We start from the raw sequence: 27,478 nt of genomic DNA on the forward strand, positions 1-27,478 counted from the left end.
CCATGTTGTCCAGGTTGGTCTTGATCTCTTGACCTCAAATGATCCTCCCGCCTCTGCCTCCGGAAGTGCTGGGATTACAAGCGTGAGCCACTGATGATTCTCTTGAGCTGAAAAGCAAACATTTCATTCCACTTCTGCATATTGAGTGCATGGAGGAAGAAGTGATGTCCATTGTTAGGGGCTGGGAACAGTTTCCCAAAGGGGCTAGGCCTTGAAAGTTGGATGGGATTTGGGGGCACAGTCAGAGGGAGTAATATGAGCTTGCTTTAGGAGGGAGGATGTTAACTTGGCATTAAATATGACTGAACCACCTATTGAAAAAGCAACTCCCTCTTCACTTCCCCTTGTAACAGGCTCAGTTTAGTGCTAAGATGTCTTTAGCATCTCTCATATTTCCTGATTCTCTTTTTAATAAAGACTGAGCAGACTCTAGATTTTAGCAGCATGCTCCCCACCCTAGAACTTTTAATTTAAGGTTTTCATTACATTCATTTTTGGAGTTGCCTTTGACTTAACAGATTTTATTGGTTTTGTGTTTTTTGTTGGTTAACAATAAAAGTTTATTTATTTACCTAAGTTACATAAGTTTAAAATAAAAACATGAACTAAGCAATATGTAAGAGGACCATGGATGTGTCGAAATGGCACAAGTGGTGTGAGGAAGGTCCAAGTTAAGGAAACACCATTTCAGACAGAGGGGTGCTGTTAAGGTTTTGGAGCCTCAAAGTGGCTTGATTGAAATGGCATCTGAGAAGATGAATGATGCCATGGTAGGATGAATCTGGCAGGAGTCTGTTGGCGGCGTCAGGAGGGTGGCATACAGGAAGGTAGTTGGGAGAGGCATCGTATTCCATTCCGAGCTGCAGGACTATTACCTAGACCAGGGTCAAGAAACTTTTTCCATAGAGGGCCATTTAGTAAGTATTTTAGGTTTTGCAGGCCACATGGTCCCTGTCATAGCTGCTCACCCTGCCGTTGTAGTGTGAAAGTAGACATAGATAATATATAAACAAACGTATGCCTTGTGCCAATGAAACTTGAATTGCAAAAACAGGCATTGATCTGGCCATAGTTTGCTGACTCCTGACCTGAGGCACACTGTCCCAGGGAGTGGAAAGGAGAGGAGGCAAGAAGCCCTAGTAAATGGTGGGAGGAAGAGGGGGGCGAGCAGGGGGAAGAAGGGGCAGTTTTTCTGAATAAGGCAGATAAATGCCTGTTTTCGTGGAGTTTCAAAGGAAGTCAGAAGAGCAGCTCTTGGTGCTACTGAAGAGCATGAAGCACTTACACACCTTATCATGTTTATTCCCAATGTCTGTGAGAGCATAGTTAGTATTTCCATTATACAAATGAGCAAGTTGAGGTCCAGAGACATTAACTCAGATGCCCAAGTAACTCAATGAGTAATTCTGAGAGCCAAGACTTAAGTTCAGATCTCTCCAGACTCATGCTTTGAAAGATGGGTGGGTGGGATTTGGGGGCACAGTCAGAGGGAGTAACATGAGCTGACTTTAGGGAGGATATGAACTTGGCATTAAATATGACGAAAGCACCTACTGAAAAAGCAACTCTCTCCACTTCCCCTTCGAACAGGCTCAGTTTGATACTGAGATGTCTTGAGCATCTCTCATATTTCTTGATTCTCTTTTTAACAAGGACTGAGCTTTGCAACCATATGCAGCCAACTGAGCTTTGCAATCCAGACTCATGCTTGCAACCATATGTCAGGTATACTTGGGTGGACCCCTATAAAATTGCTTTTGTAACTCAAAAATGACTGAGTAATGGCACTTGTGTGTGGCTCTGCTAATAAGGCACTGATCTCTAGGAAACTTCAGGGTGCAGATGTGGCCTTTTTTTCCTCATCGAATTCTACTAACTCTCTTGTTTCTATACCTCCCTCCTTCCCACCTCCTTACCCAGCTTAATTTCCATGCAGTACCATTGCTAATACAACCCAGTCTCCCAGGCCCTTCCTGTTTTCCTAGCATGTCCATTTGGCAAAACCCCACCTTGGATGAACCTCAGCTTTCCACCTTTGATTTACCTGCACCTGAGCCTCAGTGCTTAACTGGAGAATGTTACACAAGAACACAAACTTGTCTCATCACACACGCAAATCTGGGTCACTAACCTCAGAAGCAAAGATTCTCTTCTACCTGATCATCTTTCCAATATCTGTTTTTCTTTTATTAATACTTTTTGTCCTCAGAGACCTGTGTTCTTTTTTAATTTTACTTTTTTGAGACAGGGTCTTCACTCTGTTGCCCAGGCTGGAGTGCAGTGGCATGATCTCGGCTCACTGCAGCCTCCACCTCCTGGGTTCAAGTGATTCTCCTGCCTCAGCCTCCTGAGTAGCTGGGATTATAGGCATGCACCACCACACCTGGCTAATTTTGTATTTTTAGTAGAGATGATGGGGTTTCACCATGTTGGCTAGGCTGGTCTTGAACCCCTGACCCCAGGTGAGCCGCGTGCCTTAGCCTCCCAAATTGCTGGGATTACAAGCTTGAGCCACTGTGCCCGGCCTGGCCCTGTGTTCCTTTTTTTTTTTTTTTTGAGACAGAGTCTTCGCTCTGTCACCCAGACTGGAGTGCAGGTGCGTGATCTTGGCTCACTACAACCTTTGCCTCCTCAATTCAAGTGATTCTCCTGCCTCAGCCTCCTGAGTAGCTGGGATTACAGGTGTGCATCACCATGCCCAACTAATTTTTTGTATTTTTAATAGAGACAAGGTTTCACTGTGTTGGCCAGGCTGGTCTTGAACTCGTGACCTCAAGTGATTCACCCGCCTTGGCTTCCCAAAGTGCTGGATTACAGGCATGAGCCACCGTGCCTAGCCAGAGGCCTGTGTTGTGACCTCAGTTTTTTTTTTTTTTTTCATCAGGATTCCATCGTCCATGATGGCGATTTCTCAAGTTCTCTGCTCTGTTTTGGACCTCCCTGTATCTCTGCCTGTGTCACCACCCCTGGGTGCTCAGGGCTGCTCCTCTGCCCTTTGCAGGGCCTCCATGGTGTGCTCTGTCCTTCCCTCCTGCCATTCAAAGGCATCTGCATTCTTTCGGCAGCCAGATTTTTCACTCTGTACTGCTTTTCTTCCTAGGCACTTAAATATCCTTATCTATCTCCAAGTGCCTTCCTTGACACCTTGCATCTCCAATAGAACGTTCTGTGACAATGGCCATGTTCTTACATTTGCACTGTCCACTATGGTAGCCACTAGCCACATGTCGCTGCTGAAGCCTTGAACTGTGGCTAGGGCGACTGAGGAATGGAATTTAACATTGTATCTTATTGTAGTGGTTACCATATTCAGTGGCACAACTTAAGACCTGTCCTGTCTCCTTCCTCAACCCAGTTAGATGTCTCTTCAAGGGTTGTTATTCTAGAGCTAGGGTGCACCTGTAGTCCCAGTTACTTGGAGAGGCTGAGGCAGGGGGTTACTTGAGCCTAGGAGTTTTGAGGCTGCAGTGAGTGCCTGTGAATAGCCACTACACTCCAGCTGGGCAACAGAGTGAGACCTCATATTTAAAAAAAAAAAAAAAAGTTGTTTCATTTTTTGTCTCCATTTCCCTTTCTTTACACACTCCGCTGCTGATATGATACAGTTTCTATTCTGATACTCCACCATCCCCCTAAGCCATTAACAGTCATGGACATTATTATTATTTGAGATAGAGTCTTAACACTGTTGCCCAGGCTGGAGTGCAGTGGTGCAGTCTTGGCTCACTGCAACCTCTGCCTCCCAGGTTCAAGTGATTCTCCTGCCTCAGCCTCCTGAGTAGCTGAGATTATAGGAATACGCCACCACGCCCAGCTAATTTTTTATATTTTAGTAGAGATAGGGTTTCACCATGTTGCCCAGGTTGGTCTTGAACTCCTGAGCTCAGGCAGTCCACCCGCCTCGGCCTCCCAGAGTGCTTGGATTACAGGCATGAGCCACCAGGCCTGGCTGACATTTTAAATTCTAAATGTTGTTTTGAAACCTAATAGGATCTTGCCTTGTTGCCGAGGCTGGCCTTGAACTTGGCCTGAGCTCAAGCAATTCTCTCACTTCAGCCTCTTGAGTAGCTGGGATCACAGGCATGTGCCACCGTGGTCAGCAGCAGAGACTTTTTTCTTAAAAGATGACCAGATTGGCTAGAATCGTGGTATCTTCATGTCAGAAAGGGCCTCCTCTCCAGGGTTTGGATAAAGATTGAGGTGCACCCAGGGCTACACTAAAAGAGATTTAGCCCTGCATTTAGGTCAGGCGTGGTGGCTCATGCCTATAATCCCAGCACTTTGAGAGGCCAAGGTGGGTGGATCATTTGAGGTCAGGAGTTCAAGACCAGCCTGACCAACATGGTGAAAACTCATCTCTACTAAAAGTACAAAAAATTAGCTAGGCGTGGTGACACACCCCTGTAATCCCAGCTACTCAGGGGGCTGAGGCATGAGAATTGCTTGAACCCAGGAGGCGGAGGTTACAGTGAGTTGAGATTGCACCACTGCGTTCCAGTCTGAGCGACAGAGTGAGACCGTGTCTCAAAAACAAGAGATTTAGTCCGACATTTAGGACTTGGAAAGAGGCTGAGCCAGAGTCACATCAGCACAGTGAGAGCACCATGGAGCCCATGGTCAGAAAGTGGCGGAAAAAGTGCGTTTTGTAGTCAGTGCTGCAGTGATTCTGAGAGTGTGAGTGAGAAGCTGCAGGGAGGCTGCAGGGGTCTGTGCGGGAATGCAGCCTTCAGTCTTCTCAGTCTTCCTGATTTTCTCACCAAAGCAGTTTGTGTTGACAGGTCACGTCAAAGCAGAAAGACTTACTTAGTTTTGATCCCCTTCTAATTAATTCCTCATCCATCTCACTTTACTTCTGCCAGCACTTGCTTTCTGGTGACAGCACACGTGACATATCTAGAAGGAACATGGGTTTTAAAAACATCAAGGCTTCTGAGCTATTTATGTGCATCAGGTACTAGGACAGTACATCTAAGTTTAGTTGGAAGAGAGAGAATTTTAGTTAGGGGTATGAGCTCCCTTAGTGTGTGGGCATGGTTCTCTCCTGTTCGTCTTTTCATTTTAAGCTTTCAGTTAAAGCTATATATGCATAGAGTTGCAGAGAAGAAAATAGTGCAGGGGAAAACTCTTCCTAGTTCCAGTTTACACTGCTCATTCTGGTCCTCCTGTTACCTCCTTACTAATAAATAATGTACTTGCCTATACCTCTGTTTCTTGACTTTATCTTTGGATATTGTTTGTTGACTTCCAGCTTTAAAAGATGAGAGTTACTCTCCTCTTCCTCTTCCCACACTACTGAGGTTACTATTTTGTGTGCTACCTTGCTCCAGTGAAACACTTGCCCTCCTTAGCTCTTTTGTTCTGTCTGCTACAGACAGTATCTCTTGACCCCTCTTTTGGCAGCCCATCTTCTCCTTACCTCTCCCACCCCTGTCATAGCCAGGCTTCCCACCTGTCCTGTGAGTTTCCCATTGTCAAGGTTGAGAACATGTGCATTCTGTTCTATAATTGCAGTTAAGCCTCACTCTTGTCTGTTGGCTTAGTCCAAAAAGTTGCAGTGTGACAATTCTTACTTATATGATTATGACCATATCATTTATGGCAGAGTCACATAGTGTACTGTGATTATATTTCCATTCTTTTATAGCCTTACTTTTTCCTGGAGTTTCTATTTTTTCTTTTGATCTTACTTTCAATTGTTTTCCTATGAAACTTCTTACTGTATCATCTCTTTGATTTCAGAGGTGATTTGTTGGTGTGCTACCATCATAGCTGAAAATTTAGCTTACTTGCCACCTCATCTGGAGCCCCTTCCTTAAGTCCTCCTCATCACGAGTGCCTTCTCCATCCTCTCCTCCCTATTCTGTTATCACTGTGGGCAGTTGATGAGTTATTGCCTCAAATCGTCTGGCTTTCTCGGGTGCTGCCTTCAACCTTAGCATGTTTCTAGTGCCCGCCTCCGTTTCCCATGGTTGAATTAGGCTATTGGCAGAGCTAGTGGTTCTGAGAATTTGTGGCTTACAAAATGTTGAGTTGCTTTTATGTCATTGTATACCTTATTTCCTACCTGTAATGCTGTGCTGTGTCCAGTGATGCTGTTTGTGGTTTGATATGCATTTTTAAAGATACTTAGTCTCCTGTGCTTGCATTAAAGTTGGACAATGGTGACATGAATGAAGGTGCCAACTGGTTCTAATAACAGTAGCCTGTTGATGAACAAAAATAGTAAGCACTTGGGGTTGTGCGGAATTGCAGCTCTCTGACAGACTCTGAGGCTACCTGTGCTATCTCTTCAGTTAGCAAAAGGTGTGACAAGCAACCTGCCTATGCCCCAACCACCACAGACCACCAGCCGCACCCCAACTACCCCGCCCAGAAGTGTAAGTATGACCCTGTCTTACGAAAGCTGCCGGGGCTTCTTCCTGGCATGCAGAAGACTTGTTCTGTGTGTGTCCGTGTGTGTTTTTCTTGTGGGTGTGTCTTCTCCTGTTCTTTTGAGTCGTGGGTCTTCCTTTGCAACGTTTCTTCTTCGCTGTGCCTCTGGTCGCCATCACAAACCGCATTAGGAAATGAGAGCGAGCATGTGGCCTGGCTTCTTGACAGAGATCGTCCTCGCTCTTTTCATAAAGGGTCCTAGATGAACACCGATTCCCTCCTGTGGTGATTGGCTATGGCAGCCAATGTCCCGTGTCCTCTCCATATGAGGAGTGAGGGCCTGCAGATCCCTCCGTTGGCCAGCCTGGTTCTGGGAGAGAGATACTGAACTCAGCTTGCCCCTGGTCCTATTTCTTCCAGTACCCGCTGGTGGTCTCTGCCCTCACCAGAGCTGGAAGGACTTGATGGGGTTTGACGACATCACTGTAGGATTTTCTCCCGGACGGGGATGACCAACTGCATCACTTCCCAGAGTCCTTCCGAAGAACTAAAAGATAGGCGTGGCGGCTAAGGGAAGAAGGCATAAGAAGGCAGACTGAGGATTGTTAAGAAGACTCCGCCCTTGCCCCCAGCTCTGCCTACCATAGTATTGCTCCCTTTTGGTCACTGATGCACGTGACTAAGAAGAGTTCTCTCCTGAGTAACTACATGACTTTGGAGATCTTTGTCATTCTCTTCACTGCTTATCTTCCAGAATTCATGATTACCCACGCATGCCTTCTTACCAGGCAGTAAGAAATGCAGCCCCCCTAGGTAGTAGCATGGTCCCCTCCTTGGCCCACTCCACTCTTGCCCTCAACCTCTTTCAACCAAACATTATCACTCACCTTAAGAAATTAAAAAATAATTCTGTCCCAGTCTGTCTGAACTTAGTAAATGATCCAGGATGTGATGGGATCTTAGGGCTTGGCTGGAAGGTTTCTCCAGTCAGCCATCTAGCAGAGCCTGCAGACCTGGGCTGTTGGCTAAAGTGTTCTTCACAGACAACCTCATTCGGCTCTTCCTTCAGCTTCTTCACTTATTTCTGACTCAGTCACTACTCAGCTCCTTGTCCATGTGTCCTTGAAGCCATCCTAGGTCTTACTCTGATTCTGAATCCTTCAGTCACCCATAAGCTTGTCCTTACCGGGAGTCAGTGGGTGTGTGTTCCCAGGTGGACTTAACCATTCTTCTCCTTTATGATCCTCTCCCTTGGGTGGACAAGTGTGATTTGGTTGTAAGTCCATTTTTCAAGTTGCCTATACATTGATAAAAGAAATCCCACTAACGGAAGTAGACTGCATGCCAAATTTCTGTGTCTTTCTCCAGGGGCCAAGGTTGGACCCAGAAGTGCATGGTGTCGTTCAGTGATGTAGTAAGGGTACACAGTTCCAGACACGGCACAAGAGATGCCTTCCTTGGCAGTTCAGTACCTTTCCCACAAGTCTTTATTCTCTGTGAGCATGACACCCTACCGTTTTTTCAACCGGCTGTTGTTAAATCCTAAAAAATAAGTTGTTCTACCTTTCTGTTCTACAGACCCACAGATGTAGGGCAGTCAGCGGTGGCAGTGTTTGAACCGTCAGTGGGGAGGGGAAGGTGGCTTCCTGTGCAGGAGGGGGCAGGTCAGATTGCAGGATAGTTATGCTCAGGCGCAGGTGTGCAGGCATGCTGAACACATTGGTTTTCCTCCTCAGACCATTCACGGAGTAATAAATCCAGTTGGAGCAGCAGCGATGAGAAGAGGGGATCGACACGTTCCGAGCACAACACCAGTACCAGCACGAAGAGCCTCCTCCCGAAAGAGTCTCGGCTGGACACCTTCTGGGACTAGCAGTGAATCGGGACACAAACCAGCCACCCCATTGGGAGAAAAACCCAGACGCCAGGAAAAGAAGAAACAACAAAGGCAGGAGAACAGCCACTTTCAGACTTGAGAATGACAGAACCCTCAGTTGAGCCTGCGCCCCTGGCGCGGGGGCTGCTACACTACAGGACACCCGGCTTTGACTGCAGACTGTTCACCCACACGAGCCCTGTGCTTTTGGTGTAAATAATGTACAATTTGTGGATGTCATTGAACCTAGAGGACCTTCCCCTTTTTATATTTGTATTAACTTATAAAAAGAAAAAGAAAAACAATTAAAAAAAAAAAAACCAACCAACCAACCCCAACAACAAAAAGAATGTTTTGGTATTGGAGAAGGGATGGTCAGTTAGCCTGTCTGTCACACGATGGAATGGATACTGGGCCCGGGGACCACTTTCACACTCACGTCCTCATCCTTGGATATCCAGGGGAGGGCGAACCGTTTTCACTCGTGTGTCCGTACACAGCATGTTGGGATCGGGAGTTTCGGCACAGACTCCATCCCATCAAGCCGTTGACTCCTTTCAGCTACTGCGTTAACGACGTTCTTAAAACGCAAGCTCTCCGGAGAAGCTAGTTTATTTCATGTGATTGAAATGATGACTCTACTCCTAAAAGGGAAAAAACAATATCCTTGTTTACAGAAGAGAAACAGAAACAAGCCCCACTCAGCTCAGTCACAGGAGAGGAGAACATAGAAAGTCTTAGGATCATGAACTCTGAGAAAAAAAAAAAAAAAAAGAGAAATCTAATTTTTGCTTTGTGGTTCCTTTAAACACACTCACACACTTGGTCAGAGATGCTGTGCTTCTTGGAAGCAAGGACTCAAAGGCAAGGTGCACGCAGAGGACGTTTGAGTCTGGGATGAAGCATGTACGTATTATTTATATGATGGAATTTCACGTTTTTATGTAAGCATGAAACACAGGCAGTATGAGAGAAAGCAAGGCCCATCATGCTGTCCGTACACTACGTATGCTGTAGAGCCATTTTGTATGTTGTGTAAAACAAAAAGCATTGATGAAAAAGCAAAAGGTGATGTATGTATATGAGAAAATTAATTGTACGATATCATTCCAGTACGTTTTGTTGTACATTTTAGTCTTGTTTACTTTCTCTTCATTGTTAAGAGGATGCGAACTGTACAGTTTCCAGCTAGTTACCCATATTAGAGAAGAAATAAGAGAGTATTAGAAGAAAACAGGAGAAAAAGAACATTTGTGAATTGCAGTTGTCAAAAAAAAAAAAAAAATAGCCTAGCTGGCCTTATTTGTGAAGCATAATTGCTTTTAGCATATGGAAGTATTTTTTCACATTTTCTTTGTATAAAATTTGTATTAAACTTAAATATCTTTTTGATGGTGGTGTTTCTTTGTGACTGAGCCAGTAGACTCACACTATATGCTTTTTTGTTGAAAATATGGTCCCTCTCAATTTTCATTGGTCGGATGGGTGTCCAGTTTAGACCAAACCAGAAGAGCCGTCAGCCAGGTGGTGGGCACACTGGAGAGAATGGGCCCTAGTGGGTGCTTCCCATGCCAGTCCTCGTCAAACAGTTGGGAGAGGAGGGAGTTGTCTTCTTGAAGCCTGTAGGGAGGCCGAGCTAACAGGCCTCGCGTGGGCAGCAAGGATCCCAGCCCCTCGCAGGTGCCCTGGTCCATGGCTCTGGGCCTGGCTGGAGGTGCACAGGGTATGAGTAGAATGAAGCTGGCTTGAAAGGCTGAGGTTTGGTTTCCTGGGCAGCAGCGTTCCTTCTCTGCAATCCAGTAACTCCCCAGAAAAGATCTCCACAAACCCCTTCCTGTGCCAAGGGCCAAGACATGACATGTCTTGGCAGGGGAGGTTGGCCTGCATGGGTATAAATTCATTTGTGCCAATCAGCAAACACGCATCGCGTCAGGCACTGCCCAGGCACTGAGGATCCCATGGTGCCATCAAGGAGTCAGGTCCCTGCCTTCATCAAACTTGCATCCTAATGGGGACAACAATCACTCAGTTACTCAAGTATTATAGGGGACCTGTCATGAGCCATGCACAATTTCAATTACTGGGGACAGATGGTGAGCAGGGCACAGGAGCCCTGTCAGGGTGGGCCTCATTCTTTACAGGAAGACAGACTGTCTACAAATTATTTTTTTGTTTTTTTGAGACGGAGTCTCGCACCGTTGCCCAGGCTAGGGTGCAGTGACGCAATCTCAGCTTACTGCAATCTCCGCCCCCTAGGTTCAAGCAATTCTGGTGCCTCAGCCTCCCGAGTAGCTGGGGATTCAGACGTGCACCACCACGCCTGACTCATTTTTTTGTATTTTTAGTCAGAGATGAGGGTTTCACATATTCCCCAGGCTGGTCTTGAACTCCTGACTTGAAGTGATCTGCCTGCCTCAGACTCCCAAAGTGCTGGGATTACAGGTGTAAGCTATGGCACCTGGACTTTTGCCTTTTTTGGGAGAGAGAGTCTCCATTGCCCAGGCTGGAGTGCAGTGGTGCGATAGCTCGCTGCAAACTCAGCCTCCCGTGTTGAAGCAATTCTCCTGCCTCAGCCTCCCGAGTAGCTGGGATTACAGGCGCCCACCACCCATGCCCGGCTAATTTTTGTATTTTTAGTAGAGATGGGGTTTTCGCCATGTTGGCCAGGCTGGTCTCGAACTCCTGGTCTCAGGTGATCCACCCACATTGGCCTCCCAAGTCTTTTTTTTTTTTTTTTTTTTGAGACGGAGTTTTGCTCTTGTTGCCCAGGCTGGAGTGCAATGGCGCGATCTTGGCTCACCTCAACCTCCGCCTCCCAGGTTCAAGCGATTCTCCTGCTTCAGCCTCCCGAGTAGTTGGGGTTATTGGCATCCACCACCATGCCCAGCTAATTTTGTATTTTTAGTAGAGATGAGGTTTCTCCATGTTGGTCAGGCTGGTCTAGAACTCCCAACCTCAGGTGATCACCTGCCTCGGCCTCCCAAAGTGCTGGGAATTACAGGGGTGAGCCACCGCGCCCAGCCTCCAAGTCATTTTTTTAAGTGAGAAGAATGTTAGCTTCCTGTTCCTGGGCATGTGTGTGTACCTTCCCTCTGTTATCTCATTTCATCCTGAAGACCAGAGAGAGGAGGGGCCACAGCTACGAGGGCTCATCCATTGTCTTCTTTCTTTCAGCTCCTGCCTTTCTTGTCTTGACTGCACTCTCTGCTCCTTTGACCTGACACCCTCTTCTGTGGCTGGCACCTGATTCTTCAGATGTCACTTCTGAAATAGCCACCTGCCCACTGGCCCTCATGCCCTCAATGTTTTCTTCATATCCCTGAGCAAAGGGTGTGGGGTTTTATAACTTCTCCTGTGTGTCCCAATTGAATGTGAGCTGGGTGAAGGAGGTGCTATCTCTGTTCCCTGCTGTGTCCCCAGGGCTTGGACACAATGAAGGTCATGAGGCTCCTAAGTAGCGAGCAGCCAGCAGCTGGGATCCTAAGCAGCGAGTAGCCAGCAGCGTAGCATTCAAATGCGGAGGCCACCTTGAGGTGTCCCACTGCACCCCCATCCAGCCTCTGCCTCAACCTCCCTTAGAAACAAAGACATCCAGGGAAGTGGCTTGCTTAATCGAGGATAGAGAAATGGTTGCTTTTAGTTTTACCATTCATCTGACCAGGTAAAACAGCCACATGACTCAAATCTGAAGATACGCAAGGGCCCATAGTATAAAGCGTCTCCCTCCCCGCTACCCTGGTCCCCGCCAATCCCCCTTCCCACATAGTCCTCAGGGAGAGTCTGCATTTACAAACAAATGCAGAGACATTTTTCTCCGCTCCTTTTCTTTTTTTTTTTTTTTTTTTTTTTTTTTTTTTTTTTTTTTTTTTTTTTTGAGATGGAGTCTCGCTCTGTCGCCCAAGCTGGAGTGCAGTGGCGCAATTGAGAGGTGACAGCGTGCTGGCAGTTCTCATAGCCCTCGCTCGCTCTCGGCGCCTGCTCTGCCTGGGCTCCCACTTCGGCGGCACCTGAGGAGCCCTTCAGCCCACCGCTGCACTGTGGGAGCCCCTTTTTGGGCTGGCCAAGGCCAGAGCCGTCTCCCTCAGCTTGCAGGGAGGTGTGGAGGGAGAGGCGCGAGCGGGAACTGGGGCTGCGCGCGGCGCTTGCAGGCCAGCTGGAGTTCCGGGTTGGCGTGGGCTTGGCGGGCCGGCACTCGGAGCAGCCGGACGGCCCTGCCGGCCCCGGGCAATGAGGGGCTTAGCACCCGGGCCAGCGGCTGCAGAGGGTGTGCTGGGTCCCCCAGCAGTGCCAGCCCACCGGCGCTGTGCTCGATTTCTCACCGGGCCTTAGCTGCCTTCCCGCGGGGCGGGGCTCGGGACCTGCAGCCCGCCATGCCTGAGCCTCCCACCCCCTCCATGGGCTCCTGTGTGGCCCGAGCCTCCCTGACGAGCGCCACCCCCTGCTCCACGGCGCCCAGTCCCATCGACCACCCAAGGGCTGAGGAGTGCCAGCGCACGGCGCGGGACTGGCAGGCAGCTCCACCTGCAGCCCTGGTGCGGGATCCACTGGGTGAAGCCAGCTGGGCTCCTGAGTCTGGTGGAGATGTGGAGACCTTTATGTCTAGCTCAGGGATTGTAAATACACCAATCAGCACCCTGTGTCTAGCTCAGGGTTTGTGAGTGCACCAATGGACACTCTGTATTTAGCTGCTCTGGTGGGGCCTTGAAGAACCTTTGTGTTGACACTCTGTATCTAGTTAATCTAGTGGGGAGGTGGAGAACCTTTGTGTCTAGCTCAGGGATTGTAAACGCACCAATCAGCACCCTGTCAAAACAGACCACTCGGCTCTACCAATCAGCAGGACGTGGGTGGGGCCAGATAAGAGAATAAAAGCAGGCTGCCCGCGCCAGCAGTGGCAACCCGCTGGGGTCACCTTCCACACTGTTCTTTCGCTCTTTGCAATAAATCTTGCTGCTGGGCACTCTTTGGGTCCACACTGCTTTTATGAGCTGTAACACTCACCGGGAAGGTCTGCAGCTTCACTCCTGAAGCCAGAGACACCACGAGCCCACCGGGAGGAACGAACAACTCCAGACGCGCCACCTTAAGAGCTGTTAAACACCACAAAGGTCTGCAGCTTCACTCCTGAGCCAGCGAGACCACGAACCCACCAGAAGGAAGAAACTACGAACACATCTGAACATCAGAAGGAACGAACAACTCCAGACGCGCCACCTTAAGAGCTGTAACACTCACTGCGAGGGTCTGTGGCTTCATTCTTGAAGTCAGTGAGACCAAGAACCCACTAATTCCGGACACACAATCTCAGCTCACTACAACATCCACCTCCCGGATTCAAGCAATTTTTCTGCTTCAGCCTACCAAGTAGCTGGGATTAAGGGCACCCGCCACCATGCCCAGCTGAGTTCTGTATTTTTAGTAGAGACAGGGTTTCACCATGTTGGCCAGGCTGGTCTTGAACTCCTGACCTCAGGTGATCTGCCCGCTTCGGCCTCCTAAAGTGCTGGGATTACAGGCATGAACCACTGCTCCCAGCCCCCTTTTTCTAAATGATAGCATTTGATACACACTCTTCTGCCCTGTCCCCTCGCCCTGTTTTTTTTTTTTAAACTTAATCTGAAGCCTTGAGTATTGATCCATATCGGTGCAGTTCAAGAGCACCTCCATCCATTTTTAGGGGTGTGATGTCTGCTATGTGGACACCGGATAATGCATGTGGCCAGCCTCCAGCTGGTGGACATTCAGATTGTCCCCAAACTCTGGCCATGGCAAACAGCCCTGCAGTGAGCACCATTACAAAATGACTCCCCAGACTCCTCTTAGCTGCCCACTGGGGTGGTTATTCCACTCTTTGTGCAGCTTGGAAAACTGAGACTCAGGGGTTACATGAATTTGGAGGGGCCAGGTTTTTTAGTTGCAAATAACAGAATCCACTCCATCTAGTTAGAACACTCTCTAATCTGCTTACTTCTCAGGTCACACCAGTGGGTCAGTGAGAGGCCAGGCAGGAGGGGAAGGGCTTGAAGGTTCCAGTTTGGGTTGAGCGTTTTCAGAATGAGGAGAAGAAGAGGGAGATGCAGTGGGGTCTGGTGAACCTGGCAGAAGCTGCCAGGTCCTTGATGGTTTCCTTTGGCAATGACCCGGACAGGAACTGACTCTGACCTTTTCATGCAGTCCAGCAAGCTCGCCATCTGGTGGCCATAGGCAGAACTGCAGCCTGCGGAGAGATCTGGCCCACTGGCGACAGCGAGCGTGTGGGCCAAAACCCGGCATTCTGCAGACAGGTGTTCACTGAGCTCTCTCTCTGAGTCAAGTCCTCAGTAGTGACACAATAGTGAACAAAACAGGTTCGGTCTCTGTCCCTATTGATCTGACACTCTCACTGGGAAGCAATTTGATACCTGTACGCATGTAATATAATCCCAGGTGGGCTAGATGCGCTGAAGGTAAATAAAGCTAGGCGGGTAGGGAGGTGATGTGATTGGGAGCCCTCTCTGAGGGGCTCACCGTTCAGTAGAACCTGAAGGGGGTTTCTTACTGAGGGGACTGAGCCCAATTATTTTATTTATTTTTTGAGACAAGGTCTTGCTCTGTCGCCCAGGCTTGAGTGCTGTGGCGACATCTCTGCTCACAGCAACCTCTGCCTCCCAGGCTCACGCGATCCTCCCACCTCAGCCTCCCGAGTAGCTGGGACTACAGGCACACGCCAGCATGCCCAACTAATTTTTTAATTTTTTTGTAGAGACGGGGTTTCACAATGTTGCCCAGGCTGGTCTTGAACTTGTGAGCTCAAGCGATTCACCCGCCTTGGCTTCCTAAAGTGCTGGGATTATAAGTGTGAGCCAGCGTGCCTATTTTATTTATTTTGAGACAGAGTCTTGCTCTGTTGCTCAGGCTGGAGTGCAGTGGCACGATCTCGGCTCACTGCAACTTCCGCCTCCCAGGTTCAAGCAATTTCTGGCTAACTTTTGTATTTTTTGTAGAGACGGGGTTTCACCATGTTGGCCTGGCTGGTCTCGAACTCCTGACCTCAATGATCCACCCGCCTTGGCCTCCCAAAGTGTTAGTATTACAGGCATGAGCCACCACACCCAGCCGACCGTCCATTTTAAACTATACAATCGAGTGGTATTAATCAGAGTTGAGTTTTCCAAAGGTCAGCATTTAGCTGCCACCTTCGTATCAGGGTACATCAGGACCCCATCTATATTCTTACTTATTTTCTTTAGAGAAGCAAAGGTCACCTATATTCCTCCAAGTGTCGCTGATGTGGGCCTGCCCCACGTGGGGCTCTGTGCTGAGGCTTTCCATGCTGTAATCTTTTGGGTTTTGTAATAACTCCCTACATGGAGCAGGCCCTCGTAATGGGCCCATTCTCCCAATGAGGCAGCTGAGGTTCAGAGAGAAAAAAGTGACTTGCTCAAGATCACACAAAATGTCACTGTGGAGCCGGGACTCAAACCAGTCTGCTTACTTCCCAAGCCAGTTCAGTGAGTCATCAGACAACACTGCCCCAGTCACAACTAGCCCTGTGTGTGTGACACCGTGGTGAGTTTACAAAATGACTCCCCAGGCTTCTCTTAGCTGCCCATTGGGGTGGTTATTGCACTCTGTGCAGCTTGGGAAATGGAGGCTTGGGGAATGCATGAATTGGGAGGGGTCAGGTTTTTAGTTGCAAATAACAGAATGCACTCCAGCTAATTTGAGCAGAAAAGGCATTTATTAAAGGATATTGAGTGGCTCACAAATCCCTGGGAGGGCCAGAGAGATGGGTTAGGAGATTGCACAGCCACCAACAATGTCCAGATTACATTGCAGGACCTTTGTGTTAAGACTTCCCACATTGGCCAGGTATGGTGGCTAACGCATGTAATCCCAGCACTTTGGGAAGCTGAGGCGGGCAGATCACCTGAAGTCAGGAGTTTGAGATCAGCCTGGCCAACATGGCGAAACCCTGTCTCTATTACAAATACAAAAATTAGAGGGGGCATGGTGGTGTATGCCTGTAGTCCCAGCTACTTGGGAGGCTGAGGTAGGAGAATCACTTGAACCCAGGAGGTGGAAGCTGCAGTGAGCTTTGATTGTACCACTGCACTCCATCCTGGGTGACAGAGCAAGACTCCGTCTGGGGGGGGGGGGGGGGAAAAAAAAAAAAAAAAAAAGACTTCCCACATCACTGCCCCATTGGGCTGAAACACTGTGACTTTCTCTAGTGACGCTGGGCACAACCCTTCTGCCTCCCTGCCAGATTGGATTCCATGCATCAGAATCCACTTCCATTGCTTTCACATGTGGATGCATCTGGATTGGCTGAGCCCAGGTCCCATGTGGGTGCATCTGATTGACTGACCCTAAGCACCATTTAGGTGTTGTATTAGTCCATTTTCACACGGCTGTAAGGAACTACCTGAGACTGGGTAATTTATAAAGAAAAGAGGTATAATTAACTCACACTTCTGCAGGGCTGGGGAAGCCTCAGGAAACTTAGAATCATGGCAGAAGGCAAAGGGGAAGCAAAGCATGTCTTACATGGTGGCAGGAGAGAGAGTTCAAAGGGGGAAGTGCCTTACTTTTAAACGTCAGATCTTGTGAGAACTCATTATCATGAGAACAGCAAGGGGGAGATCCGCCCTCACAGTTCAATCACCTCCCACCAGGCACCTCCTCTGACACATGGGGCTTACAATTCGAGATGAGATTTGGGTGGGTACACAGAGCCAAACCATATCAGGGGTATTTGATTGCTGAGCCTGGGTGCCACCTGGGTGTATGTGATTGGTTGAGCCTAGGCCACATAGCTAACCTTCTAACTGCAAGGGAGGCTGGGAAAGTGAGATTTAAGCCTCTTCTGGTGCAGACTCATAAGCTGGGAAAGTGTTCAAACAAAAGGTCTCGTGTGGACAAAACGATGACAGTACCCACTGCAGAACTGTCCAGGGTCTCTGTCAGCCAGGTCAGTTGTAGAGAGCAGAATTCACCCAACCAGTTTAAGCACAAGGCATTAGTATGTGCACTGGTCAGTTCTGTGCCAACCTGGCTAGGCTGGAACCACAGTTCCCAGAATCCTGGCTCTCGAGTGGTTCCCAGTTAGAGCTGACCAAAAGAGGAGCTGTGTGAGATTTCCAGGGCTGTAAGGAAGCCACAGCCTCTACTGTTGCAAGGTAGCTGTGGTTAGATGTGGGACGGACAACTGCAGCGGCACCAGCAGGCTCCAGCTTGCCCTTGCTCTCCTTCACTCTGCGTCCAGGTCATCTTCCTGACTCCTGCATGTCAGCACCTGGCCTGTCACCAGCCGCTGGGCTGCAGAGGCCACAGATCCCCACTGAGTCCTCTGAACTTGCCCCACAGCTTCTCAGATCACCTTCTTGGTGACTCCAGATCCCTCCTCAGACCCCTGCTTCCCCAGCTCCTCCGACAATTGTGTAAGGTCTAATACCCATCATCTGTGCATGACTTCTCCCAAACTCATGGGCTCGATCTCACTGAAGCATTAACAGTATTTACAAGCCAGGCACGGTGGCTCATGCCTGTAATCCCAGCACGTTGGGAGGCCGAGGCAGGCGGATCACTTGAGGTCAGAAGTTCAAGACCAACCTGGCCAACATGGTGAAACCCCATCTCTACTAAAATACAAAAATTAGCCGGGCGTGGTGGCAGGCACCTGTAATCCCAGCTACTCGGGAGGCTGAGGCAGGAGAATCGCTTGAACCCAGGAGGCGGAGGTTTCAGTGAACCGAGATCGTGCCACGGCACTCCAGCCTGGGCAACAGAGCTAGACTCTGTCTCAACAAACAAACAAACACAAAACAAAACAACAAAAACAAACAAAAACCCAAAACAGTATTTCCAGACTCACATGGAGGGCTGAAGAAACCCATCAGGTCTGAGCTTCCAGGAAGCCACCGAAGCCACCGCGCAGGACTGGGCTGCAAAGAAACAGATGCACCGAAGCCAGAACCACGCTGGCCCTGGGCTGGTCCACACCGCCACGTGCAGTCACCTTTCTCCCCACTTAATCCGTACCAAATGCAGCCAATGGGTGGAACCTTGAACATATCAGACGCTTGGCTGAATACAGCCTGAGGAATAAGTTGTTTTTTTTTTTTTTTTTTTTGAGACAGAGTCTCATTCTGTTACCCAGGCTGGAGTGCGGTGGTGTGAACTCGGCTCACTGCAACCTCCGCCTCCTGGGTTCAAGCGATTCCCGTGCCTCAGCCTCCTGAGTAGCTGGGATTATAGGCGTGTGCCATCACGCTTGGCTAATTTTGGTAATTGCAGTAAAGACAGGTTTTCACCATATAAGCCAGGCTGATCTAGAACTCCTGGCCTCAAGTGATCCTCCCATCTCGGCCTCCTAAAGTAATGTGGTTACAGGTGTGAGCCATTGGACCCAGCTGATTTTTAATTTAGTTCAGAAAACTACACCAGAAGGATGATAAGATGTTGAACAAGCCAGTTCTTATACATGTGACCGGGGATCAAACCCGTGATTTGCCACCTGGTCTAGGGCTCTAATCTGCCCAGGGCACTCATTTCAGATTGTGGGGTTAATGGAAAACTGCGGCCTTCCTGGTCCCACAGATAGCGTAAGCCTGGGCCAGTTGGGTACTACAAGCTTTATTAAGACAGCTGAGTACTGACCTTGGTTCACTTTGATGAACCCGAGGAGAAGGAAACTTCATTTACATACACAGCACCTGCTGTGCTCCAGGCAATTTATGCACATTGCATCCTAATGACCTGCATTTTGCAGCAAAGGACATCAGGTCCAGAGGGAGTGAGGCTACACAGCTTGTGCGTAGCCGAAGCGGGACTTGAACCCAGTCTAATGACACAAAAAAATGCCTGCTCTTAACCATGACTATATCTTTGTCATCATTGGAGAGACTTTTGTATAAAAGCCACAAGTTAATTATTAACTAGGGACTTATTCTTCACCGGGCCCTATTTCAGGTGCTGGGGACACAACTGTGGACAAAAGAGACAAGACTTGGACATAGGGTAGTGAGTTCAGCTGGGGTTTGCTCCCAGGACCCAGGCGGGGGATATAAGCTAGGGAAACAGGCTGGGGTAACATTGACATAGATATGCTTTCTTTGTATGGTAAACATGTTAGAGGCCAGGCACAGTGGCTCACACCTATAATCCTAGCACTTTAGGAGGCCGAGGTGGGTGGATCACCTAAGGTCAGGAGTTCGAGACCAGCCTGGCCAACATGGTGAAACCCCGTCTTGTTGCACATGAGCGAGTTAGAGAAAACGCCACACTGTGAGACAAATTAAGAGTCTGTTTATTTAGCCGGCGGCTAAGAGACGGCTAATGCTTAAAGTTCTTCTGGCCTTGAAGAAGGGGCTAGATTTTCTTTCATACTTTGATTTAGAAAGGGGGGGGTCTAGTTAAAACAATTTTACAGAAATAAAGTAGGCAAAAAAGTTAAAAGGATAAATGGTTACAGGAAAGTAAACAGTTCTAGGTGCTGAGGCTTTAAGAGTATTACAAGGTGATAGATGCGGGGCTTTTTTTGGGCGTTATCAATCAGACAAATTCCTGGGAACTGCGGATATTGCTCGCCACAGTATTTTATCAGTTAATTGCATTCTTGGATGTGCTGGGAGTCAGCTTGCACAAGTTAAGTCCTTGAGGAAGGGACTGCCAGCGAAAGAGCCAAGATAGTGTCTATCTGGCTGTCTTAGCTAAGGGAGAGTCAACTCAGGTGGAACTAAGGCTAGGTGATTAAAGGAAAGAGGGAGAGTCTAAAAACAAGGTTAGTAAAAACAAGGTTTGGCATTACAGTCTCTACTAAAAATACAAAAATTAGCCGGGCGTGGTGGTGAGTGCCTGTAATTCCAGCTACTTGAGAGGCTGAGGCAGGAAAATTGTTTGAACCTGGGAGGTGGAGGTTGCAGTGAGCCGAGATCGCACCACTTCACTACAGCCTGGGAGAAAGAGCGAAACTCCGTCTCAAAAAACCAAAAAGACAAACAACAACAACAACAAAAACACGTGTTTGAATAATCTGTGCATTTTTTAATCTATGTTTTTTTTTTTTTTTGAGACAGGGTCTTCCTCTGTTGCCCAGGCTGGAGTGCAGTGGCACAATCATAGCTCACTACAACCTCGACCTCCTGGGCTCAAGCCATCCTCCTGCCTCAGCCTCCCGAGTAGCTGGGACCACAAGTGCATGCACTATGCCCAGTTACTTATTCATTTTTGTAGAGATGGGGTCTCACTATGCTGCCCAGCCTGGTCTCAAACTCCTGGGCTCAAATGATTCTCCCACCTCAGTCTCCCAAAGCATTGTGATTGCAGGTGTGAGCCACCATGTTCCACTATTGCTTTTCTTGAAATATGTAAGCCCTTTGGTTGAGTTTTTATTTTTCCACTTTTGATAGAAAAAATATTTCTCCACTATGAGAATAACAGCTGGCCGGTGTGTGGATCAATGGCAACCGATGCTTGACTTCGGGGTGTCAGGGAAAACACAGCATGGTGGCTGGGCACGGTGGCTCACGCCTGTAATCCCAGCACTTTGGGAGGCTGAGGCGTGTGGATCACCTGAGGTTAGGAGTTCGAGACCAGCCTGGCCAACACGGTGAAACTCCATCTCTACTAAAAACACAAAAAATTAGCCAGGCGTGGTGGCGCCTGTCTGTAATCTCAGCTACTCGGGAGGCTGAAACAGGAGAGACTTGCTTGAACCTAGGAGTTGGAGGTTGTAGTGAGCCAAGCTCGTGCCACTGCACTCCAGCCTCGGCAACAGAGCGAGACTCTGTCTCAAAAAAAAAAAAAAAAAAAAAATTTAAAAAGACAAAAAACAAAAAACACAGCATGGTGAGGACTGTGGCGAACGGGTCAACCTGGACAGCCCCCGAGTCAGCTCACAGGGGTGGCCATGGGATGGCTTTAGCTGCTCATGTGCAAATGCAGGGCAAGGGATCCACTTGAATTTTAGAGAAGTTGAAAATTTACATTTCGAGTGAAATCACCCAAGTTTTATATAATCGGGTCAAAGTTTGAAAAAAATCATGTGAGATGTAATAAAATGTATCTGTGGACCAGAGTTTGCAATCTGAGTCAGAGAGTGCAGGATCAGAGTCTCAGCTCTGCCCGCCTCCAGCTGTGAATCACGGGCAAGCCATGACAACCTCCTGAGTCTCAGTTTCACCCTCTGTTAAATGGGGCTTATAAAAACAATCACTTGGATGAGCTTATTTGCCAATCCTTGTTCTAAACCAGTGTTTTCCAATGCGTGGGTTGTGAAATTGATTTTGCAGATTGGAACCTGCAAAATTGAAAAACAGCAGGATGGAAAAATTATAGAATGTGTCACAGTTGTTTGGTAAGCATTGCTTTGTGAAACTTAGTTATACACACATAGATGAAATACATACACTCCTATTTATACACACACATATGTATGTGCTGTACTGGGTCTTGATGTAATATGTAATATGCATTTCTTATTACCCCACAAGGGGGCCACTAGACTTCAGGGGCTGAGGGAGAGGTGGGCAGGTCTCTGTGGGCCCAGATCCCCACGAAGTTGGGTAGGGATGCAAGGGCAAAGAGGCTCCCCCGTCACCTAGAGCTGGAGTTTACCAAACACCAAATACTTGGCTGGGTGCTGTGGCTCACGCCTGTAATCCCAGAACTTTGGGAGGCTGAGGCGGGAGGATCACTTGAGGCCAGGAGTTCAAGACCAGCCTGGCCAACATGGCGAAACCCCATCTCTACTAAAAATACAAAAATTAGCCAGGTGTGGTGGCATGTGTCTGTAGTCCCAGATACTCAGGAGGCTGAGGCACAAGAATTGCTTGAACCCGGGAGGCGGAGATTACAGTGAGACGAGATCATGTCACTGCACTCCAGCCTGGGCGACAGAGCGAGACTCTGTCTCAAAATAAAACCAAAACCAAAACCCCAAACAAATACCAAATACTTAATGGTTGAATTTTTTTTTCTTTTTCGAGATGGAGTCTCGCTCTGTCGACCATGCTGGAGTGCAGTGGCGTGATCTCGGCTCACTGCAATCTCTGCCTCTTGGGTTCAGGCGATTCTCTTCCCTCAGCCTCTCGAGTAGCTGGGATTACAGGCACACACCACCATGCCCAGCTAATTTTTTTTTATTTTTAGTAGAGATGGGGTTTCACCATGTTGGCCGGGCTGGTCTCGAACTCATGACCTCAAGTGATCCACCTGCCTCGGCCTTTTTTTGAGATTTTTGATACATGGTCTTGCCTTTCTCTGTCACCCAGGCTGGAGTGCAGTGATGTGATCATGACTGCAGCCTCAAACTTCTGGGGCTCAAGTGATCCTCCTGCCTCAGCCTCCCAAAATGCTGGGAATTATAGGTGTAAGCCACTGCACACGGCCAAATGGTTGAATTTTAAAATCAGCATTTGGCTAGAGCTGGATTATCATCACTCTCAAATGAACTTCAGGATGTAAAAATAAATCCGACTGGGCTCGGTGGCTCATGCCTATAATCCCAGCACTTTGGGAGGCTGAGGTGGGTGGATTGCTTGAGCCCAGGAGTTTGAGACCAGCCTGGTCAACATGGCAAAGTTCCACAAAAAAATACAAAAAAATCAGACAGGTGTGGTGGTGCATGGCTGTAGTCCCAGCTACTCAGGAGGCTGAGGTAAGAGGATCACTTGAGCCTGGGAGGTCGAGGCTGCTGTGATCGCATCACTTGACTCCAGCCTGGGCAACAAAGTGAGACCCTATCTCAAACCAACCAACCAACCAACCTACCAACCTACCAACCTAACATTTCTCCCAGACAATTGAAGCCATTGTTACACTTACATTATTAAACACTGGCGCGGCCCATGTCTAAAGCTGGGCAGAGTGCAGGAACAGCATTTCCCAGCCCTGTAGGTGGCTGGACCACTCTCGAGGCCACCACAGCGTCCATCTGCCTCCTGCATAGACATTGGGCAGCTGAGGCCACCACTATGGTCACTGTAGAAGGTCACCTTACCATGACCTCTTGGGCCTAACATATTGTCGACGGTGCTGCAGTATCATCAGAACAATCCCTGTAGCCCGGCGCAGCCCAGAGCAGACGCCTTGGGAATCCTTTCTGGGAAGGCTTGCGTTGTTGCTCTTTCCCGGTCCCACTTCAAGTGGCACCTGCGGGCGGCTGGGCCAGCTGTGGGGCCGCACTGCCCCCTGGTGGTTGCAGATGAGCACAGCTTCTCGGGCGCTGAGCTTGCATCGTGCGGCTCAAAATACTAGGGAAAAATGGTCCATCGTTTTTAACGCGAATTCTCCTCTTGCCAGAATGAACCACAGGTCCGTGCAACAACATGGGTACATCTCAAAAACATTCTGAGTCAAAGAAGCCAGGCACCAAAGATTACGCTCTGACTCCATTTATATGAAGTTCTAGATCAGGCCAAACTATCTTAGCTACAGGAACCAGAACAGTCATGGAATACGGATATAGACTGGGCAGGGGTGCGAGGGAGCCAGCCTTTTGCCTGGAAACATTTTCCATCTTGATCTGGGTGCTGTAATTATCCCAGCATAATCGTATGTAAAAATACTTGAAATTTGAGATTTCTGCAATAAACTTTATATTAATTATAAAATTAAAAAAATTAAAATGTGTGAAGGAATCCCTTGCCCAGACGCTTCATCCAGCCCCTTCTAATCATTTTTTCCACAGCAGCCAGGGTGATTTTTGAGAATATCAATCATATCACAGCACCCTCCTGTTTAAAACCTGATTGGTTTTAAGCAGGATGCTTAAAACCTTCTGATGTCTTTTCACTGGATTTAGAATACAGTTTAAAATCCAAAATGAATAGGGTCCCACCAGATCTGGCCTGGCCTTGCCCTTGCAGCCTATCATGCTCGCCCCCTCTGACCTTGGCCTTGGCCTCCAGCCACACCGGCTTCCTATCTTTCCTTTGTCCTGCGTGGAACTGTGTATTTCCTGCACCTCTCCCTGGAATGCTGTCCCTGGCCTTTCTTGTCGTACTGGTCTGAGCTCAAGTGTCACCTCCTTAGAGGTGACCAGCGAGTCCACAGCAACCCCCATGCTGTTCAGGGGAGTCTGCACTGCATCAGCCCAATCCTTGCAATGCTTTACTCATGGAAATTTTTGTTGGATTATGCCTTCCACAGCTTCCACTCTAAGAATGTGGATGTTGCCTACAAACGAAGCCAAATGAGAGGAAACAGAGTCCAGGGATTCAGAGAAATAAATTGAATTTTAAAGATGAGTCTTGAGTTTTGCATTTGAAGGGGTCTGAGGTCACACATTCTTGAATCTTTTACTCAAGTGAGCAGATGAATTCTGTTTTGTTTAAGCCATTTTGATAGTGTTTCTGTCATTTGCAATGGAAAAAATCCAAATGGTAGCTCTCTGACTTCTAAATCCCTTGGATATGCAAATTCTTTCATCCTTGAGGTCAACCTGGGCACTTTTGTGGGTCTCTATCCTTCTGCTGGGCTGCTCAGGAAGTTCTGGAGTCAAGGTTGGACTTCTGAGAGTCCAAGAGCTTTTGTATGTGAGTCTTGAATAGTCCTGTTACTCTACTTCTAAGAATGGTCTGGAGAGCAGCAAGACACTGCTGGGGAAAGAGTGAAGTCAAGAAGCCTGGGACCATGAAATCCCAGTCATCCATCTATCCATCTATCTACTCATTCACCCATCCATTCAGACATCCAACATTCATTAAGTGGCATATCTGTGCCAGGCTCTGTGATGGGCAATGAGCATACAGAGATGAGAAAAACACTATCCTTACTCAGCAGAAGCTCTGAGTCATCCAGAAGGAATTCAAGTTAAAACACTTACCTTAAAGACTGTGGACTGTTAACTTTTGTCAGAACTAGTCTTTGACATTTACTCATCACAACAAAAAAGTAGTTGATCACCTAGGTAGTTTAATTTCAGGGTCAAGGGGAAGATCTGTTTCACCCAAAACCTCCTATGTGCATGGCTGAAATTCTACTTGTGTTTCTAATGAAATCCTACTAAAAGAAAAAATTTTCTTAATAAGTAATTTACCCTTTGTTGGACCCTGAACAGAATTTTCCCCGACAGCAGGTTTTGATGGTAGCAGGAAGGGAGAGATGGGTAGATCATGATTATAAGTGGGTTCCTGTGTGGCAAGGGTGCTAAACAATGGGGAGTCAGGGGGATTCAGGAGTATTCACATCACTGACTCCCAGTGGATGGTTGGTAACTGGGTGGCTCTACTCCAGTCTCGTTATCCACTCCAGCTAGAAGTCAGCTTATCCAGTAAAGCTCCTCCATTCATTCTAGAAGAAACCTAAGCTGGCAGATAATAGTGAGGCTGACTCAGATATTTTAGGCAACATTAAAGATCCTTCACTTCCATTCCACTCTCTATCCATCTAACCATCACACTTCATTTCCATTTAACTTTCCATCCACCTGCCCATTAAACTGTCCACATATCCATCATAATATTACTATCAACCACCAACAACCATCAATCATTCCAACCATCTACCTATCCAAACAGCCCACTCATTTATCCACTAACTCACCCACCTAACCATCTATCCATATTTCTGTAAAACCACCCAACCATTCACTCATCCAAACCACCATCTATTCATTCATATCACCACACAGATCTTGGATAGATCTGGTCATCTATCCAATAATCTATCTGTTCATCCATATACCCAAGATTTATCCAACTATCCATCAAGTCATCCCAAGTAGGTATCCATTTATTCATCTATCCATCTTCCAGTCACCCAATTACCCACCCACCTTCCAATTAATCATCTAATCACTTAACCAACCATTCATCTACCCATGTGCTCAACTATTTAACCCTCCATTTTATCCATTTGTCCAAATGGCCATTCACTTGTATTATCATCCATCTGGCTGTGGTTCCATTTATATTTCCATCCTTCATTCTATGCCATCTATAATGGGATTCTATTTTGTGTCAGGCTCTGTGCTTGATTCTGTGGATATAGAGATGAAACCAACAGTACCCACTCCCTGAGAAGCTCAGAGTCTAGTAAGGAGTCTATCTGACCCTTGGTGATGCCTTTTTTTTTTTTTTTTTGGGACAGGGTCTTGCGCTGTCACCCAGGCTGGAGTGCAGCACTGTGATCCTGGCTCACTGCAGCCTCAACCTCCTGGGCTCAAGAGCTCTTCCCACCTCTGCCTCCTGAGTAGTTGGGACTACAGGCACATGCTATATGCCTGGCTAATTTTTATATTTTTTGTAAAGACGGGGTTTCACCATGTCGCCCAGGTTGGTCTCAAACTCCCGGGCTCAAGCGACCCACATGCCTTGGCCTCCCAAAGTGTTGGGATTACAGGCATACACCATCATGCCTGGCCGGTGATAGTTTTCTAATCATCAGAGATTCTAGCTCTGAGACTCCAGGGGCAGAGATCTCCATCTCCCATGGCTGACTGATAATCCAGGATTTTACCAACATTAATACGGAAGGAGCCTATATTCCTGCTTAGCATCCAATCAGATAGACCCAGGTCCTGCCTGGTCCTCTGTGGGTAGTGGCAGTGCTCCAGATGTCTTCAGAACTTCTCCAGATGTCCCTCCTTGCCCCTTACACTGGATCCTTCACTCATGTCCCATCCACTGGAAAATGAAGTCCTACCACTGGAATGGAAGTCAGTTGCGTTTTCCAGCCCGACCCTCGATTCCCCCAATTCTTTTAATAACAGCTCACTGGTTTTCTTTCCCTTGGAGGATCAGCTTCTTCAACTTGCTGTTCGTGACAGGATCCAACCCTAAATCCAGCTCCATGAGTTGCCTAAGCCTCAGATTTGGCCAGTGATTTACAGTCCTGAGGCTTTCGCTGCCCCACTGTGAAGAACGTGGTCTCTTTCTGTCTGTGTGGTTTTGCCGAAGGACTCGTAGAGCCGTCTTTGCCACACAGGGAAGAGCCTGTCTGAGAATTAAGGCCACGTGAGAGAAATTCATTTGATCACCTGGATCCAGACAGATACCACCTAAAGTTCCTGGAGACAGTTGTCCCTTTGTCCTTCTTCCCCTCCCTTTCTCCCTCCCTCTTTTTCTCCCTCTTCTCCTTCCTCCCTCCCCCCACCCCATTTTTCTTGGCTTAAGCCAGTGTGAGTTGGATTTTATTCTTTTGCAACTGATCAAGTCCTTAAAAAGGCCAACACAGTTGGCAGCCTCAAGAGTGGTAATAAAGTAACCACATCCTACCCCACTTCAAAATGTAAACGTGGTTTTA

The 27,478-nt window shown here is 47.9% G+C and overlaps 1 protein-coding gene across 30 annotated transcripts in view; it reads left to right on the forward strand.

The window, feature by feature from the left end:
• The window catches only part of ZMYND8 (zinc finger MYND-type containing 8), a 166,205-nt gene extending 156,565 nt beyond the window's left edge, over positions 1–9,640 (forward strand). For 20 of the 30 annotated variants that reach the window (XM_058433169.1, XM_058433168.1, XM_032142858.2 and 17 more), the window contains 2 exons: positions 6,294–6,377; positions 8,109–8,372. In XM_058433169.1, the coding sequence (XP_058289152.1) occupies positions 6,294–6,377; positions 8,109–8,245 (221 nt within the window). In that variant the 3' untranslated portion in view covers positions 8,246–8,372. Of the gene's footprint in view, positions 1–6,293; positions 6,378–8,108 lie in introns of all 30 variants that reach the window. The other 10 variants (XM_032142871.2, XM_032142887.2, XM_032142882.2 and 7 more) reach the window with 2 other exon arrangements.
• The last annotated feature ends 17,838 nt before the right edge of the window (positions 9,641–27,478 follow it).

This window comes from Hylobates moloch, unplaced genomic scaffold, assembly GCF_009828535.3.
Source record: "Hylobates moloch isolate HMO894 unplaced genomic scaffold, HMol_V3 SCAFFOLD_21, whole genome shotgun sequence".
Taxonomy (NCBI): Eukaryota; Metazoa; Chordata; class Mammalia; order Primates; family Hylobatidae; genus Hylobates; species Hylobates moloch.